The sequence below is a fragment of the Centruroides sculpturatus genome, unplaced genomic scaffold (genome assembly GCF_000671375.1).
Source record: "Centruroides sculpturatus isolate CEXI.00-Female unplaced genomic scaffold, Cexi_2.0 scaffold1004, whole genome shotgun sequence".
NCBI classification, from domain to species: domain Eukaryota; kingdom Metazoa; phylum Arthropoda; class Arachnida; order Scorpiones; family Buthidae; genus Centruroides; species Centruroides sculpturatus.
This window is the reverse complement of record NW_019385295.1, coordinates 31,648-50,601: the sequence shown is the minus strand read 5'-3', so window position 1 is coordinate 50,601 and position 18,954 is coordinate 31,648. Positions and strand designations below refer to the sequence as shown.

The 18,954-nt window shown below is 30.3% G+C and overlaps 1 protein-coding gene across 1 annotated transcript; it reads left to right on the top strand.

Moving 5' to 3' along the window:
* The first annotated feature begins 5,275 nt into the window (after window positions 1-5,275).
* On the top strand, window positions 5,276-18,575 carry LOC111637279. The gene is made up of 4 exons (XM_023382750.1): window positions 5,276-5,563; window positions 11,687-11,838; window positions 13,952-14,263; window positions 18,414-18,575. The coding sequence occupies exons 1-4, from the start codon at window positions 5,380-5,382 to the stop codon at window positions 18,573-18,575; spliced, it is 810 nt and encodes a 269-aa protein (XP_023238518.1). The 5' UTR covers window positions 5,276-5,379.
* Window positions 18,576-18,954: the final 379 nt, after the last annotated feature.

Genomic DNA, 18,954 nt, shown 5'->3' with positions numbered 1-18,954 from the left:
AGATGTCATTATCTAACTTAATTTATTAAATTTCTTAAGTTAATTACATTTTACAAATTATTTTAACGCATGCCGCTGCTTGACCAAAATAACCCCTCCACCAATAAAAATCAATCAACTAACTTTGTCGTAAATATATCTCAGATTTATTCCTAAAAACTAACAAAAATGTTTAAATATTTCCAAATGAATAATATAATTGGTAAAGCCAAACTAAGTGTCAGAATATAAATATGACTATAATAAGGCTAATTTAATGAATAGATATAAAGAAATTTAGCTTTTTACCTAATCATTAAATTATCCTTGTTATATTTTTTTAAATGGAAAATTGTGCTGCCATCAAATATTTTTTGAAGGATATGACTCCAAAGAACTTGAATAATATTTTAGTTCAATCTGCGCTATCATTTTCGATGATTAAAAGTGTACAGCTTATTTTATACATGGCAGAGATAACTTAGAAAACGATTCTCGAAGAAGATTACGGTTAGCAGCAACAAAATCCATGATGTAATGTTGCAAGATTCAACGAATTAAAAGTGAGTAAGATTAGACAAAAATATTGCATAAAATGAGCCCATAATGGCCGAGTAGATAAAACCACTGAACACACTGGTTGTGGTTTGTGCCTCGCCAACAGGCTGGCAACGTAGAGTTTTCCGGATTTTCTTCACGTTAGTAATACCTGTAGGAGCCAATTTCCCATAAAAAGGTTCTCCTGGGAAATAATCTCCGGTTTCCGTATACAAATAAATTAAACCAAACTATTGTATAAAATAATAATAATAAACATTCGCTAGAAAAAACCAAGTATGGACAAGAAAAAGATGCTGTTTTATCAAGACAATTTCCCAACTCACACAGCGGCAATTATGAAGTTCGTAAAATTCGGTCATCACAAGGGAGTCAAATTTTATGAACTTCGTTTCAAACTGTTGTCATATGTCCCTAATTCGCTTGATATGGCTCTGAGAAATTCTTTCTTTTCCTGAAACTCAAAAATTTCTTTGCAACAGAAAAAAATTTTTACAGCTATCAACGAATTAGTTTATAAGGAAGATATAACATCACTGCAGCATCATTAGAGCAAATTCCTACTCTGAGAAGAAATATTAGAAAATGAAATTTGTTCTTTGTTTTTATGTTAAACCACAAACTTTTCAAATTCTTCACATAAGAATTTGTCAAGATATTCATTATCATTCTTAAAATTCAAATAATACAATGTCTCTACGTTGGACAAATCAATTTTAATCAGTACAGTAGAAAAAAAATACAAACTATTCAATAAAAATATCAAAATGAAACTAATTGATTTGAATTAGTTATAAAAAAAGATCGATATGTAACATGTCAGTTTATTAAAAATAAATATAAGCATGCTTAAAAATATTTCTTAAACTACATAAAATTTTTATACTTCTTATTAAAAATACTGCTTTCTTTTACTCGTTTTTGATATTTAAAACTCTTTTATCATTAATTTTTCATATAAATTTAGAATTAAATTATCTTTAAACATTTATACAATAATCTATAAAATAGTTATTTATGTTAAATATTAATATAAAACTGAATAATTGAGATTAAAAGTCAATTTATATCATGATGGAATATTTATAAACATTTTACCATCTATACAATATATTCCATATTTAAAATTTTATATTTTTAAAGATATTTAATATCGATAGCATCTTAAAAATGAAGCTAATTTTATTATTGTCATTATTTTAAAAAGAAGTATATTATAAATTATCAACATAAATTTATCATTTATTTGCCTTTCTGAAAGCGTTATATTCTTCACAGATTTTCTCAAAATAATTTTTATCCTCTAGAAACTTTTTCATATCATTTCTCAAATCCATTTCTTTTATTTCTTATAAAAGAAAAATGCATATATAGTAAATAGATTTGTATCTGTCAACAAAATTATTGGCAAGTTTTCATAAAATAATGGATGACGAAAATCCTTACACCTTAAAGTGAATAAAAGTGGGAGCAAATCAATACTTGATGGTGATTGAAGAGAATCATTTCAAAGCAGTATATAAAAAATATTAAGCTTAAAGAAAAAGTTTGAAGAAAAGTTTTTGAAATTTAAACTTTCTAAATATTTATGAAAGTCGTAAAAAGTTTAATTGCTACAAGAAAAATAAAATTTAAGAATAAATGTTGAATATTAAACTTTATATACAACAACTTTATATAAACAAGTAAATTATAATAATTGTTATAGTGATTTTTAATTTATATATATATAGCCTATATATTGCTAAGTTTGATATAATTAGATCATAATCATAAATTACAGTTTTAGCATAATAAGTGTAAGTGTACGAATGAATAAGTATAAAAAAGTACGACACTAAAATGCTAAGCATCTCGGTTCAATCCATAAGAGATCGATTTTTTCAGCAAATGCTCTCTTCGGTCTCTTAGAAAGGAGATCGTACAAATAAAATGGTACCTCTGTGAATATAGACAATGTGAGTGCAAACAGTAAGATTTTGGAACACTTTTGGATAAAGTGAGAAATGAGTTTAACTTTTGTCGAATCAATCTAAGACAGCTATTTTCCGGTAAAAACAATTTTAATTCAGATGGAGATGATTAAGCAACGAAGTGGAACCACTAGAGTTGTCAAAAAAAATTTTTGGATCTCACTAAATATAGATTTAGTGAGATCCAAAAACACCTTTTGATAACGTAAAATATAGATCCCCAAATTCTATAATGTACGTCAATTTTCGATGAAACGGGTTTGTTCCCTTATACAAGAAATCGCTTAATTCCTTCTAGAAACATTTAAGAAGCAAATATAGACAAAAACCAAACAGCAAACGAGTAAATAGTAAATAGATAATTTTAAAACGATATCTGATATTTGGATTAAATTTTTCTGTAAAATTTGAACCGATCTTACTAAAATAGAATGCTAATTGTAAATCTTGCAAATGTTTCATCCTTTTCAATTTTCCCGAACACACGTACAGTATGTAGAACAAGTTTAAGTGAATCTAAATTTGTTCCATCGAGTTTTGTTCTGCTGTAAGCGTTTATGCCTAAAGAAACTTAAATTACGTAAAAAATGTTTGTATGATGAATAGTTGAAATTTGCATTTTAGTAACATCGATAAAATGGTTTTGTTTTTATAAAAATGTGTCACACTAAATGCTCGCCATTTAGTGTGTCTCTAATTTAATTTCATTACAATAGATATATAAAATAATCTAAATATATAAAATTACATGTCCTGACTGCAGAGCCGGCCCGTTCATACAGGCGAACTAGGCGATAACCTAGAATGCTTGAATTCAGGGGGCGGCATGGCGAAAGTACATGCATAAATTACAATAAATAATGAAAGAAAAAATGTTTTTTTATCACAGCCCTCTCTCACGTGTTGACCCGCGAGTCGCCATTTTGAAAGTAGCGCCGTAGTCTCACGATCGCGATATTGAATGCTGCATATTGAATAAAAATCGAAGAGATATCGAAGACTGCTGTGAAAAATTCCAAACCAAATACAGTACTCCAAAACATACACGTTGACTCCTTTACCGCCTTGTCCGGGTACCTAAGATAGTACAGCTGACATATTCCGTTTTATATAAAAATTAGCCGCTTGTCACATAGAAGTGTTCCTGCTTTCTCTATTCTAAGTAAAATATAGGAAAAAGTATTGTGTCAAGTAATATATTCATTTTGTTCCGTAGCAAATGGGGACGAACAGAGATAGACGATGTATCAATTTGAATAGATGTTATCGGTGTTTTGTCTTTGAATTAGCTACATTCTAAAAATGTTTCGTTTAATTTTTATTGCAGAATTTATAAAATCTGAGATAGTCTTGTTGATATTTATCATTTTAAACCGTTACTTACTTTTAAAAATGCTATCAAACATGCCAGAAGTATAATAAGGTAAATCCAAAACACAGCAAGAACTTGCCGAATCGACAAGTGTTTTTGCTGCATGATTGTTTTCTAAATGTCGAAACGTGTGTTTATGTCATATTATAAAGATTTAACATGAATGTCCAAATTATTTAGTTTTGAACCTTTTTATTGTAAATACAGTAAAATAAATGAAACATTATATAGCCTAATCTAACTATATCAGATATGTTTAGTCTGTCCTCACCGCCTGAATACACGGACAGCCGGATGGCCGAACGGTTAAGGTTGCAGCCTACCGCTCTAGGGGACCCGGGTTTGAATCCAGACGGGTCGATAAATCCTTAGAAATTTTTGGGGTATTGTTCGTCCGAATATGTCGGGTCCAGTCCTTCACTACCCGACTGCCCCATTGTGGGCCTGGTCGAACCCATAATGGGCTTGCTAATAGAGGCCCTCTTAGTGCCCACAGGAAGGACAGTTTTTAAAATAAAAATAAATAAATAACCCGAACGCATGATACGTATGATTAAAAAGTTTTCGTAGTGTCTACAAAGCAAAAACAGTAAAATAAAATAAAAATATGGAAAAAAGAAAAAATAATTCAGAACACGGCCTTTAATCTTGTTGGATCGCGAGCATCTTAAAATTTAAAATCACTTTATTTTTAGAAAATTTATAAGAAAAAATAATTTTACTCTTACATATATTACAACAACTCAATTTTGTCAATTTGGATACTGTCAATTGTAAGTCACAGGAATACTTTCCTACCGACATTTCCTCATTTCTGATTTCCGGTACGTGACACATGAATATGCCAAGCACCTTTTTATTTTATACTCTTTCCGCCCTGTGGGCACTAGGAGGGCCTCTTTTTGCAACCCCATTATGGGTTCGGCCAGGCCCACAATGGGGCTGCCGGGTGGTGAGGGACGGGGTCCGACATATCCGAACGGACCACCCCCCCCGAGAAATTCCTGGGGATTTTTCGACCCGTTCGGTTTCGAACCCGGGTCCCCCAGGACGGTAGGCTGCCACCTTGACCGCTCGGCCATCCGGCCGCTAAAGTATGCCAAGTATCAATACTTTCAAGATCATATTCCCATTAACGATGTTTTTGTGGTATACAGTATATATTATTATCCTGAACAATATTTGAAGTTCGAAATAGTGTTTTAACTATGACATTCTTTGAAATAATTATTATTTGTTTAACAATTTTTTTTACATATGCTTTTAATTTAATTTGATTACACGACTATCGATGTTAATTAACGACATATGAAATAATTGACGTTAAAATATTTACTTCGATGTGTCCTTAAAAATTTCGACACTTAAAAACAAATACATTTTTTACCGCTAGGGGTATTTCGTAGGATTGCGTTCATTGTACGATGCTTCTTTTTGTTGTATGTTAATTTTGTATAAGGAGAGAAAATATATATTGATGATAGTTGTCGAAATTAAATGATAGAAAAAGTGGCGACTGCACTATTATCTTTATTATTGCTGGAAGAATTAGATGAGGAATCTGAAGCGAGCGAAGAAGAAATGGAATCTGAAGAAGAAACGAACGAAGTCGAAAATCCCACTCCAATAGTTAATAACGCATCAAATAACGATTCGAATAATTCTTCTAGGGTCAATTCAGGTAAATATAAATTTGTTTTAAAATATGAATTTGTAAGACTTAAACTAAAGCTATAAGAGAGGTGAGAAGATAAGCTAACAAGTTAATATAACCTGTAATTTTTTATGATAAAAGGATTCAATTCAAGTGTTGAATGATACGTTTGTGACCAAAATAGAGCTGTAGAACATACTCATAGGAACAAAAATAAGTCAAAAGAACCATACCTGTATATGTGACTTTTTATGAGAGATTCACTTCCACGGGTCCGTTTTTACTGTGAAACGGTACTCTTGCCTATTCTCCATGCTCCAATGCTCCATATGGGATGAACCCCACAACCCCACAACCACCTAAAACTATATAACATCAAATACTCCAAAACATTCAAGTCAAGTGGGTTACTCAAAGTATGCATAATAGCACAAATGCTATTATGACTATACTTTGTGATAGTCTTAGCAAAGCGTGGAGCACAACTGATTTTGGAGAGATGGTTTCTTTGACTTTTTTCCTATGTATATGGTCTATGGCTCTGGTAAAGTCCCAATTGTCTCATTCAGAGTTGTAATTGTATCTTCTGTTTTGTGTAAGAATGATATTTATGCAATGTTGAGAGTACTTGTGCACCTATTTTTGTTTAAATTAAACTAAAGTAATACTGAAAGACAGTGTTTTTTATTACTACTATAAACTTGGTGTTGAATGTGATAACCATTTTCTGAGAAGAGTACTATTATAACAGTGTGTGTGTTCATATGGTATTTCCACAGACTAACACAGACATGTCAAATGAGGCTAAAAATTGTAGCAGAAGTCTTGAACAGAAAATGTACTCAGCAAATTAATAATCAAAATAATCAACACCTAATCCGTTGCCGAGGGAGTTTATTTAAAATACGAACATTTTCTACTCCATAGATCATCTTCAAGTTGAAAAAAGAATATGGAATAACCATAAAGAATAGAACATTAAATTCAAATTCAAAAAATATTGACAACTGAGTAAATAAGTAAGATAATTAAAGTGTAAAAAATACCAAGTGTAAAAATAAATAACACAACAAGCCGTTAACAGTTGACAAAAACTATAAATGCTCTCATGACATGAATTGTGAATCAAGTCGTCATTCATAAGCTATTTGTAATTCTTTTAATAGCAAATTTCCATGCTGAGGGTAGGCCCTCTTCATCTCTAGCGTTTATACATCTATCATTAAGTTTGCTTCTGTATATTTCCATTTTTTCGGCAGTCTTCACTAAAGTTGGGGAGTGTATTTGCCTAATGATTTCAGCCTCTTCCCATCCAACTATGAAACCTTGGGCTTGAGCCATCTGGGCCAAGCCCAAGGTTCAGCATAATTGGGCCAGCATAATTGCGTTTGATTTTTTCCTAACATCATATTTATGCTCTCTGACCCTTACCCCCAATTTCCTCGTTGTAACTCCTATGTACTCCTTTTTTAATCCTAACTGTTGGTTATCATACGGGATCTTATAAATTCCTGCTTTATCCTCTTTCTTAATATCCCCTTTATTGTTTCTTAGAATCTTGAATAAATTTGGGTCTCGTTTTAAAATCACTGTTGATTTTTTTATGTCTGCAATCTCCTCCATAATGCTTCTTACATTTTTGTTGTACGTGAACTTTAGAACTAAGAAGCGTACATATTTATGTTGAAAGCGCTTGCAAGATTAAAATATTTCTTTTAATTCTATTTAATGCCTCATAGTCTGAAGTTCTTGATGTTTTTGATTGAGCACAAGTGCAATAATTTTTGGTCCTGAAGATACTCAGAACCAAACATTTCACAGAAAACATACTCGGCAAATTAATAATCAAAATAATCAACACCTAATCTGTTGCTGAGGGAGTTTTATTTAAAAAACGAACATTTTTGATCTACTTCATAGATCATCTTCAAGTTGAAAAAACGAATATGGAATAACCACAAAGAATAGAACATTAAGTTTAAAATTCAAAAATATCAACAACTGAGTAAATAAGTAAGATAATTAAAGTGTAAAAAATACCGGTTGTCTTTGGGCAATTCAATAGTCTGAAGTTTTTGATGTTTTTGATTGAGTTAACTGTTGGTGTGACGTCCAAGCCGAGTATTTATTGCACTTGTGCTATTTAGAAAATACACAATTGCAGATAACACCGTTACATTGTTTTCAATATTTTAAAAATTTTAGAAGATATATCATTGCACAAGTGAACATTCCAATATAGAACATTAGCATCTTTCGACAGACTTGAAGCATGCTTATTAAAGAAACCAAAAACATTGTCAGAAAAAAATGAGAGTAGAAATTGTACTCAAAGGTGTTATTTATTTGTTTGTTTGTTTTTAAGTGTTTAAACATTTTTTTCAGCTTAGATTCTATTAAAGAAATTTTGCATTTTTTGGATATCAAAAAGTCCATTAATTATTATCCATGGTAAAAATAGTCACTTGTGGAATTGACCATGACTTCACTTTTATTCTGTTGATTAACCTAAAATATAAAATTTTAGAAACAAAATGAAATAACTTGACTGTATGAGCTTTAACTTTATTTCCTTTAATGGGGCACTTCTACATTATTTATTGTTATTTTGTTACTAACTGATCAGCACATTACATGAAGTTTATCATTGTACAGTACAGTATATGTTATTCTATCACACAGGTTCTGAAACTTATTTCAACTACTGCCCACTTTGAGATAAAAAAAAGTTTAGTGTCCCCATATTTATTAACTTGCCTTTTTACATTACCATCTGTTGCATATCTTAAAAACAGTTATTGTAAATATAATGTTTAAACATGCATTATTATATGGATAGGATAGATAGGATGTGACCCATATCCTATTTCTGAGATCAAAGAATGTTTCAATGAGAAGAAATAAAACTCATATTTAATCACTGAGCCTTCTACTGCCCCCCTGAAAGACTCTAGTGCCCACAAGGGGGAATTATTGCCCACTTTGTGAAAGGATGTTCTATCATAACATCACCTGCCTAAAGAACTCCTTTTAAAAGTTTTTATGTTAATTTATGTTTAGTGTTAGGTGGTGAATTATACATTAAGTCTATTTCATTATTCATATGATTTAAATTTTCCAAACTATATAGTAGTAATTATAAATTAATTTTAAATTATTGTTTTATTTTGTGTGCTAGTATGCAATAATTTTTGGGAAAATGTTTGGTTCGAGTATCTTCAGGACCAAAAATTATTGCACTTGTGCTATTTAGAAAATACACAATTGCAGATAACACCGTTACATTGTTTTCAATATTTTAAAAATTTTAGAAGATATATCATTGCACAAGTGAACATTCCAATATAGAACATTAGCATCTTTCGACAGACTTGAAGCATGCTTATTAAAGAAACCAAAAACATTGTCAGAAAAAAATGAGAGTAGAAATTGTACTCAAAGGTGTTATTTATTTGTTTGTTTGTTTTTAAGTGTTTAAACATTTTTTTCAGCTTAGATTCTATTAAAGAAATTTTGCATTTTTTGGATATCAAAAAGTCCATTAATTATTATCCATGGTAAAAATAGTCACTTGTGGAATTGACCATGACTTCACTTTTATTCTGTTGATTAACCTAAAATATAAAATTTTAGAAACAAAATGAAATAACTTGACTGTATGAGCTTTAACTTTATTTCCTTTAATGGGGCACTTCTACATTATTTATTGTTATTTTGTTACTAATTGATCAGCACATTACATGAAGTTTATCATTGTACAGTACAGTATATGTTATTCTATCACACAGGTTCTGAAACTTATTTCAACTACTGCCCACTTTGAGATAAAAAAAAGTTTAGTGTCCCCATATTTATTAACTTGCCTTTTTACATTACCATCTGTTGCATATCTTAAAAACAGTTATTGTAAATATAATGTTTAAACATGCATTATTATATGGATAGGATAGATAGGATGTGACCCATATCCTATTTCTGAGATCAAAGAATGTTTCAATGAGAAGAAATAAAACTCATATTTAATCACTGAGCCTTCTACTGCCCCCCTGAAAGACTCTAGTGCCCACAAGGGTGAATTATTGCCCACTTTGTGAAAGGATGTTCTATCATAACATCACCTGCCTAAAGAACTCCTTTTAAAAGTTTTTATGTTAATTTATGTTTAGTGTTAGGTGGTGAATTATACATTAAGTCTATTTCATTATTCATATGATTTAAATTTTCCAAACTATATAGTAGTAATTATAAATTAATTTTAAATTATTGTTTTATTTTGTGTGCTAGTATGCAATAATTTTTGGGAAAATGTTTGGTTCGAGTATCTTCAGGACCAAAAATTATTGCACTTGTGCTATTTATTTGATGATCTAATTACATTTTTAAGGTTTGATAGATAATAGATGATAAATAATTCTATGAATTGATAAAAGTGCAACATATATGTATATTTATTTTCATGTAATTTTAATTCTTAAAAGTGAATGCTGAAGAGAATGCATCTGTTATTTTTTCCTCACAAGTATTAATATTTCAAAACAATGAAAACACGCATATGCAATATTCTTATACCCCGTTCGCACCGAGCATTTCGATCTAGATTGTTACTAAGGTCGGAGCCTGTTCCATGGTGCGAAGGCTCTCGACCGTTTCAATCTCGGCTGAAACGAGGTTCAATCGCGATCAACTGGAGAGAGTTCTTGAAACTAGATCCAGTCATAAGAGAGATCCCACAATCCCACGCACGTGAGAAAATACAGGATGGCTGCGGAACATGTGTCGGGCTATCGACAGAGAAATAAAAAAGACATCTGGAGAGATGACGACATCTGTCTATTATTAGATGTATGGCAAGAAAAAGTATTTATTTCTAACCAAAACTTCCATTTTGTTTGTTGGTGTTTGTGACTTACCGCATAGTTACGTCAGTTTTATGATCGCGTGTAATAGCCAGGTTCTTCTCGAGCGGACTGCCTGTGCGAACAGCACGACATTCGACTAGCGACAATCACAATCCAGATTGTAAGTAAATCGAGATCGAAGTGAATCGTGGATTGTGTGCGAACGTAGTATTAGAGTAGAAAAAATGGCAGTCTTGTTTCTTTAAAAAGTAAAATATCATATTTATTCTAATATACAATATAACTTTTTCATCTTGTAGCTTAGAACATGTGCTGTTTATTAGAATAAATACAATATATTCATTTGAGAAAGAAAAGTGAAAATTGCAAAAAAATTTAAGAATATTTTCAACATTGTAGATAAATATTAAATTAATGTTTATACAAATTTCTTAGAGAATAGCTCGGTTCTTACAATTGTTATTTGTTAAATTGTAACAAGTATAATAAACTTAACACAAGAATACTAATTCAGTAAAGAAATCAAATTCAATCTTTTAAAGTAAATAAACTTACTAGCAACTTAGATCAAAAAGTTCAGAAAAAATTCTTTATTTGTTTTAAATGTTTTTCAGAACCATTATGCTTCACATTCAGACCAGTGATATAATTTGCTACTGGGTTATTTGCTTTACAATATTAAATGGACCTGTGTTCTAATGTAATCAGTGAATTAGTATTTTCATGGTTTTGTCATTTAATTTTAATTGAACACGTTAATGAAGTTTAGATAAAACTACTTTTTTAATACATAAATTTCTGTGCAATATGCAGTATACACACACACACATATACACATTTATAAATTAGTAAATTAATATTTGTGTTTTGCATTTTTAAAGCAGTTTAGATAATCTTGTGATCTAGCATCTTGCTGTATGCTAGCTATACCATATAAAAGTTATGTTCAAAAAGTGTACTTAGAATTAAAATTCAACAATTATGCTATTTGTTCAGGATTAAATTTTCTGATCAATTATTTAACATTTTCAATAACAGAAAGCCTTGAAAATATTAAATTGAATTAGAACTTGAATTGAACTTCTTCACTGAATTCTATTTTTGTGTCAAATTCTTTATAACCAAGAAGTCACAAATATGGATTTATTTCAACTTAGGTAATAATTAATATTATTTATATGTTTTAAAAATATAAATATTTTTATACATATAACCATCATTATTAATTAAGATGGGTAAATTAATTTTTATGATAATTTTCATAATGTATTAATTTTCTCATGATTTTCAGATAAAATTTATGTTAGAATCTTGCCAAAGCCTTCTAATGAAACAGGAAATAAAACTGATAATATAAAATTAATTTCTCCTCCTGAAATCATTCATCCTATTCCTGTAAGTCAAATAAAACAAGAAGTAGAAGAAGTGATTCTTCCAAGTAATGTAAGAACATTTTTTAAATTTATTATACTGTTAAAATTATCAATATAATGTGTGAATATATAATAGAGAGGTTGAGGTGCAAGTTCAAACATTACTTCTACATGGCAAGCAGGAGTACACTGTTTACGTTTTAACTCCAAGAAAAAATCGTTGCAGCGCACGTTCACAATATCATGACTCAGTGAACGTTGCACATTGACTCACGGGAAATTTGTTGAAAAATTGGCGGATACATTTAACATTGAGGGTCACCAGCGAAAGTAAATAAACAAATTAAACTATTTTAAAGTATTTATAGGATGTTTAATAACACTAAATAATTATTTTTAATTAGCGTGGTGTCTCCTACTGTGTGATCGGACGATAGGACTACCTCATACTTTTGTCAAGGGAAGTAGTGGCTTATATAAATTTGGAAAATTATTTTTAGAAATTTACAAATGTATTACGCTGTTGATGGTAGAAGATGCCATGGAAGAACAAACCTACCTTAAGATAAGCTGTTATGAAGGCAAATATATGTAAATTCTATAAGCACTTTGCATCACTTGCTAAAAAATTGAATAATTAAAAAATTTTTGGATTAAAATCATCTGTTTCTTTACAATATTATTTGTAAATGCTTAAATAATCATTATTTTAATAAAATAGGTCATAATTTTAACTCCAAACACAAAAAAAAATGAAGTTTAAACCGATCGTCTACTTGCCATGCTAGACATAGTGAACACCATTATCGACCATCTAGAATTGCCAGATGGTGGTGCTCGATCGTCTGCTGTTCACGTTTTTTGCTGAATACGACAGCTGCAACCTCTCTAATAAATTTTTTGTATATTTTTATTATACTTGTGTGTGTTTGAGCAGTATACTTCAGATTGGATAGTTAATTTTATTTTAAAATTTAACATTAATGTTAATAATAGAGATTAAAAATATGTAAACATGTTTATAGACAAAATTGCTAACAAAAATTTTTGTAAAAAGTTACAAATGTAGAATAAAAAGTATATGTACAAGTAATGACTAAAAAGTCATAAACTAATAAGTATTAAAATGATGATATAACTTTTTCAAAATTCTCAACAATAGTGTATGAATATGTAAATCAAAAATATTTTAAAATTTTATTATTACTTTTGCAAACTAAAAATTCTTATTACTATAAACACATAGAAATTAAAATTGACTGACTAAATTATTTTTCATTATTTATCATATACAGGTAACCCCTGTATAACATGGCACTTCTATAGCATGGATTCATTCTAATATGGTTTGAAAATTGAGAACATCCCCATATAACATGGTGCTTTTATAGCACTCTAATACGGTTCAGGAATTGGGTAAAACCCTTGCACAACATGAAATGTAATAAAGGGTGTGTTCTTTTATACCTCCGCGCAACTTCGCGCAAGCATTCTAATTGTTTTCATGACTACTTTGAATGCTCTTTTAACAAATAATCCATTTAATGGTTAAATTTTACAATTTGGACCCTTGTTTTGCCTCTAAAAGCTTATTTTAGAATTATAGATTCCTCCATCACGATACTATCGATAGTGTGGGCGCTGCCATCTTTCTTCCACTGTCATTCCTAAATGCCTACAAACAGCGGCGCACTCCCATTGCAGAGCGACCGCTATTAACGAACACACCCAAAATCTTACCAGTTGATGATGCTCATGCTGAGATCATCATCTGGGATGAATAATCCTCTGGTAAAATATTTATTTAAATAATAAGTAAATATTTTACTTATCATTAAATAAATAAGTATTTTACCTATGAAAAAAAAATGAATAAATTTGATTTAAATAAGGATTTAACAGCATGTTTTTTAATTTTTGGAACCTAACCCCCCTTTTTGCATTAGTTCTTTGTTGCACGTATAACACGGATTCGCATAACACTGCAATTTTTTGGAACGTAACTCCCGTGTTATACGGGGATTACCTGTATTTAAAATTTAACATTTTTACTATACAATGTTTTGTTTTTAAAATCATTTTTATTATCATTTTTTTAACTAAAAAATATTTCTCTGAATAATTTATTATTATGTAGAAACTAATGAATGTTTTTCCTAATCATAGTAATTAATTATTTTAAGGATGAACATCTTATTTCAAATCAAGTTTCCCAAGCTTCTTCAGCAGCTACTTCAGTTCAGACTACTACAGTTCCAAAAGTTTCTATAGATACTTCTATACAAAATTCTCAAATTCCCATAATTACATCAGTTAATAATGGACATGTACCCCATGTTTCTATGATATCATTTCAAAAAGTACCTGACATATCTCCTCAAGTTCCAATAATTACTTCAGTACAGAGTGAGCAATCTTCTCAACTTCCTATGATTACCTCAGTACAGAGTGGTGATATTGATGATTTGATTAACAGTGACTATAAGATTAAAAAGGTAGATAGTAATTAATGATTCAGGTGTAACTTTGACATTTTTTATTTTTGTTTTTGATATTTTATTTCTGATATTGGTTAAAATGAAATTATAAGAATGGATTAATAAATAACCACCCAGTAAGAACCACGTGAAGCAGAAAATTGCATTTAAATATGCTGTGCACAAAAGGTACATTATATATAAGGTAAATAGCCATAACTTGAATCATACGTTCATGTAATTGTGTTGGAAAATGGAAACATTCAAAGCTGAGCAATATGGCATAATCAGTTTCCTAGTTGCTGAAGCTTATGAGATCACTGCAGTTCATCAGCAAATGCAACATGTGTATTGTTCATGCACTGTAATGCTTATCCAGATTAAGTTGTAGACCACAGGTTCCAACCTTCTTTTGGCCTAATGCCCCTTTTCAGAAAAAAAAAATAAAAATTACTCATTGTTTCAGAAAAAAAACACGCCAACTTCTGTTCTTGAAATCAATAATGTAACCCATAGTTTTCCAACTTTTTTGGGTCATAGCCCACTTTTTCAAACAGTGATTCGATGGCACCCCTCTTAGGTGAAGTATACTATATTATATATTGAAAAGCAAGGAGAGATTTTTAAAATTACTTTATTAAGATATTAACAATATTTATGTATTGATGAAAGTTTGATTAACAAATATATGTTATTAAAAGAATTAATATATTATTATTAATGAGAGGGCTGAGCCTGGTGTAATGATACTAATTTTTCAATATTTAGTGCAATATTTGTCATCAGCAATCTTAAATTGCTGCATTTTGCTATTGACTATCTGTTTCTTTTCTTTGTTAGTAAGTTGCTGACTACGCTAAATCTGCTTTCGGCTAAATATGATGATGGGAATGCAATGAGAAACTTTGGTGCAGCTCATAAAGCCGGATATAATATTGGAATTTGCCCTTGAAGCCAAAATTCTTGATGTCCATTTTTTAATTTCAATTTTAACTCTTCATTTCTTGAAAATTCTATAAACTCCTCCTGCAGTGATAATTCTGCTGTTTGTATGTTTGAGAAAGGTTCTACTACCCAATCTAAAATGATCATGTTAAGGACATCCTGAAATCATTTGTATAGTCTTCTATGCTTCCAAATGCTGGCAAAATACCAGAATATTGTCATCATTTGTTTCCACAGAGGAAAGATTTGGAAAGTGATAAAATTGTCTTTGACCCAAATTTTGTTCGTACAAGGGACGCTTTGACACAAACTCAGAAATAGTTGCCTTTGCTTTGATCAAATTCAAATCATTTCCTTGCAGCTGGAGATTTGTTTCATTAAATTTATTATATAAATCAGTTAAATAAGCTATATCATTCTTAAATTTCAATAAATTCTCTCTTAACAAATAATCTTTGTTTTCAAAAAAACATAATACCAAGTCAAAGAGGTCATAAAATCTTTTCAGACAGGTACACCTTGATAGCCAATGAATCTCTGTGTGCAGTAGTAAACAATTGAAATCTTTGTCATTTAATCATAAAGTTTTCGAAACAATCTATCATTGAGCGCATTGCTTTTGTTCTTGTTAACTGTTGTAATTACATACTGTAGTGAGCAATGAAAGCAATCATTAAGGTTTTTTGCAACCAAATGTTGTCTGTAAATTACATAATGCACAGTGACTACATTTGGTACTGCCTTTTTTCAAATATGAAATTAACTCTCAGTATCATCCAACCATTGCTGGAGCACTATTGGTAACAATGGTAACAATATTATTCAGAGGAATACCTTTTTCTTTAAAACAGTGTTCCAATATGTCAAATATAAATTTTCCTTTAGTATCTATTCCTAATTTTTTTGCAAATAATAGTTCTTGACAAGTTTTTTTTAATATTTATGAAGCAAACATATGCAAGAAGTAAAGACTCAACGTTTGGTAAAGTAGATTCATCAAGCTGTAAAAAAACTCTGTAGTCTTCAAAAAATCAGTTACAGAAATCTCCATATCCTCAGACATTTTGTCAATTCATCTCTGTACTATATTATTGCTTAATGGGATTTTTTTTAATAATATCAGATGGTGGCTTGTGCAGTACAGTATGTAGAACTTCATCCACAGCTGACAGTATCGATTCTTCTCCAATAGTGTGCAGTTTTCCCGATTTAGCAATAAGCAAGGAAATGTTGTAAGAGGCACATAACTCATCATTATCTTGTTTCTATGCTGTTGAAAACATACCAGCTAAAGTTACATCGCGATTATTGTTCTTTGAGCATTTGAAAGTAAGATAAATTATCATCTTTTCTGTCAGGGTGTATTTTGGTCAAATGTTCTAATCGTGAAGGTTTCATGGCTTTATTTGAGAAAACTCTGGCAAATCAGGCACATTGGTAATGTCTTGTTTAAGGATGCATGAATAAAACCATATTTCAAATACTTGAAATTATATTGTCTACATTTTTTCTTTGAATCTGACATGGGTCTATATGTAAAAATAAAAACAATTAAAGAAAATCCTCTGTGACCACCACAGGACCAACCTTCACCATATTAAATAAATTTTAATTTTAAGAAAGTTTTAAATTACATTACTAATGTCAGTCGCTAAAAAGAATAATAAACAAATAATAATAGTAAACATGTACAGTACATACATACCTCTGTGGCACATAGTTATTGCAACAAAAACATATTTTTAATAAGTGGGCCATATAAGTTATCCTTTGAATGTGATCTGTAGAAACTGCACAGAAATTTTAGGTTTACACTTGCTCTGAAGGAACTTTGAAACAATCTCATATGGATAAAAAGCCTCATGTATTTATAGTAATGTTTAATGAACTTGTCAAAACATGCATAGATTTGACATTCTGTACATGTTAGTTTTGTCATGACCTGTGCAAACTTGTAAATATAAGCTTTGTTGATCGAACCAGAACATGCACACTGTAGTACTCCATGTGGTGCGCTGTGCATGCTGCAACTCGTTCATGTACTAGTCAAAAAGGTATTAGGAACAAAGCTATCATGTACCAATACCTACTTTTAATATGGACTGATCTTGCTTAAAAGACATTTAGAGCTATTTGTTGAAACATGTTCGATGATTTTTAATATTAATCAAATTTTTCAGCACATTCTTGTGAGTATTGCCCAGGGGGGTGGTTGGTTCTCAATGCCCTCTAAATTTGCCTTGGACCAAAACAATCCCATAAGATCTCTTCAACACCCACCAGTGGGCGGTACTGACTCCATTGGGAACCACTGTGTAGACGAGAATTTTTAGGACTAACAAACCTGAAGGATAAACAACAATCAGGATATCTGTATCGTGCAGCCACATCATACACCTTCTCTTTTTGACCGTTAGGGCTGCTGCTTGTTGAGTTTATGCAACATGAAAATGCCATTTAATGCAGCATCCTACTGTAATACATTGCCTACGTTACAAATGCAAATTCAACAGGAATCCCAGAAAATTTACAAATTGGATTATCATGTTTTATGATAAAGCATGCCCTCATACAGCCAGAAAGACAAAGGACCTGCTACAGCAGTTTGAATGGGAGGTGCTTGAGCATCCTTTCTATAGTGCTGTCCTGTTTCCCTGTGACTTTCATGTTTTTGAAGAAATAAAAAAAAAACACCTAAAGGTAGGTGAATTTTTCCTTGGATACCAAAGTTCAAGCTATGATTGGTTCCACCAGTGTCCACTATATTCTTTGAATGAGATATAAATAAGTTATGTCAGGTGGAATAACTGTCTGAACAACCAAGGCAATTACTGTTAAAATATTTTTATTCTGTGTTGCTTTTGGCTGGTTATTTATTGATCCACCATTAATACTTTATAATATGAACTAATATTAAACCAACAATACATTTATCCTTCATAATACTTCAAAAATATTCAACTCCTTGAGATATTAAATTTAAAATACAGTCAAACCTCAGTTTTTGAACTTACTTTATTTCTAAAAGTTGTTTGAAGACCAATTTGCTCTCAAACCAAAGCAAATTTTCACATAAGAAACAGTACAATATGGATTAATGTGTTCTTGACACCCAAAACAGTCTTTTTTACCTTTTTAGCTGTATTACATGCATAAAAATATCTACAAATGCAATATAATACATTTATCTATATCTATATTCATTTTATATATATATTAACAGCAAAATGTTCCATCACCACCAAATGAAATCAAAATCATCACTATACAAAAAAGTGCTGTAAAAAATAGACACAACTCTGCATGGATGAAATATAACTCAATCAATCAGGACAAACAAGTACTGTACTTTCTAAAAATTACTCCATANTCATTATTCATATGATTTAAATTTTCCAAACTATATAGTAGTAATTATAAATTAATTTTAAATTATTGTTTTATTTTGTGTGCTAGTATGCAATAATTTTTGGGAAAATGTTTGGTTCGAGTATCTTCAGGACCAAAAATTATTGCACTTGTGCTATTTATTTGATGATCTAATTACATTTTTAAGGTTTGATAGATAATAGATGATAAATAATTCTATGAATTGATAAAAGTGCAACATATATGTATATTTATTTTCATGTAATTTTAATTCTTAAAAGTGAATGCTGAAGAGAATGCATCTGTTATTTTTTCCTCACAAGTATTAATATTTCAAAACAATGAAAACACGCATATGCAATATTCTTATACCCCGTTCGCACCGAGCATTTCGA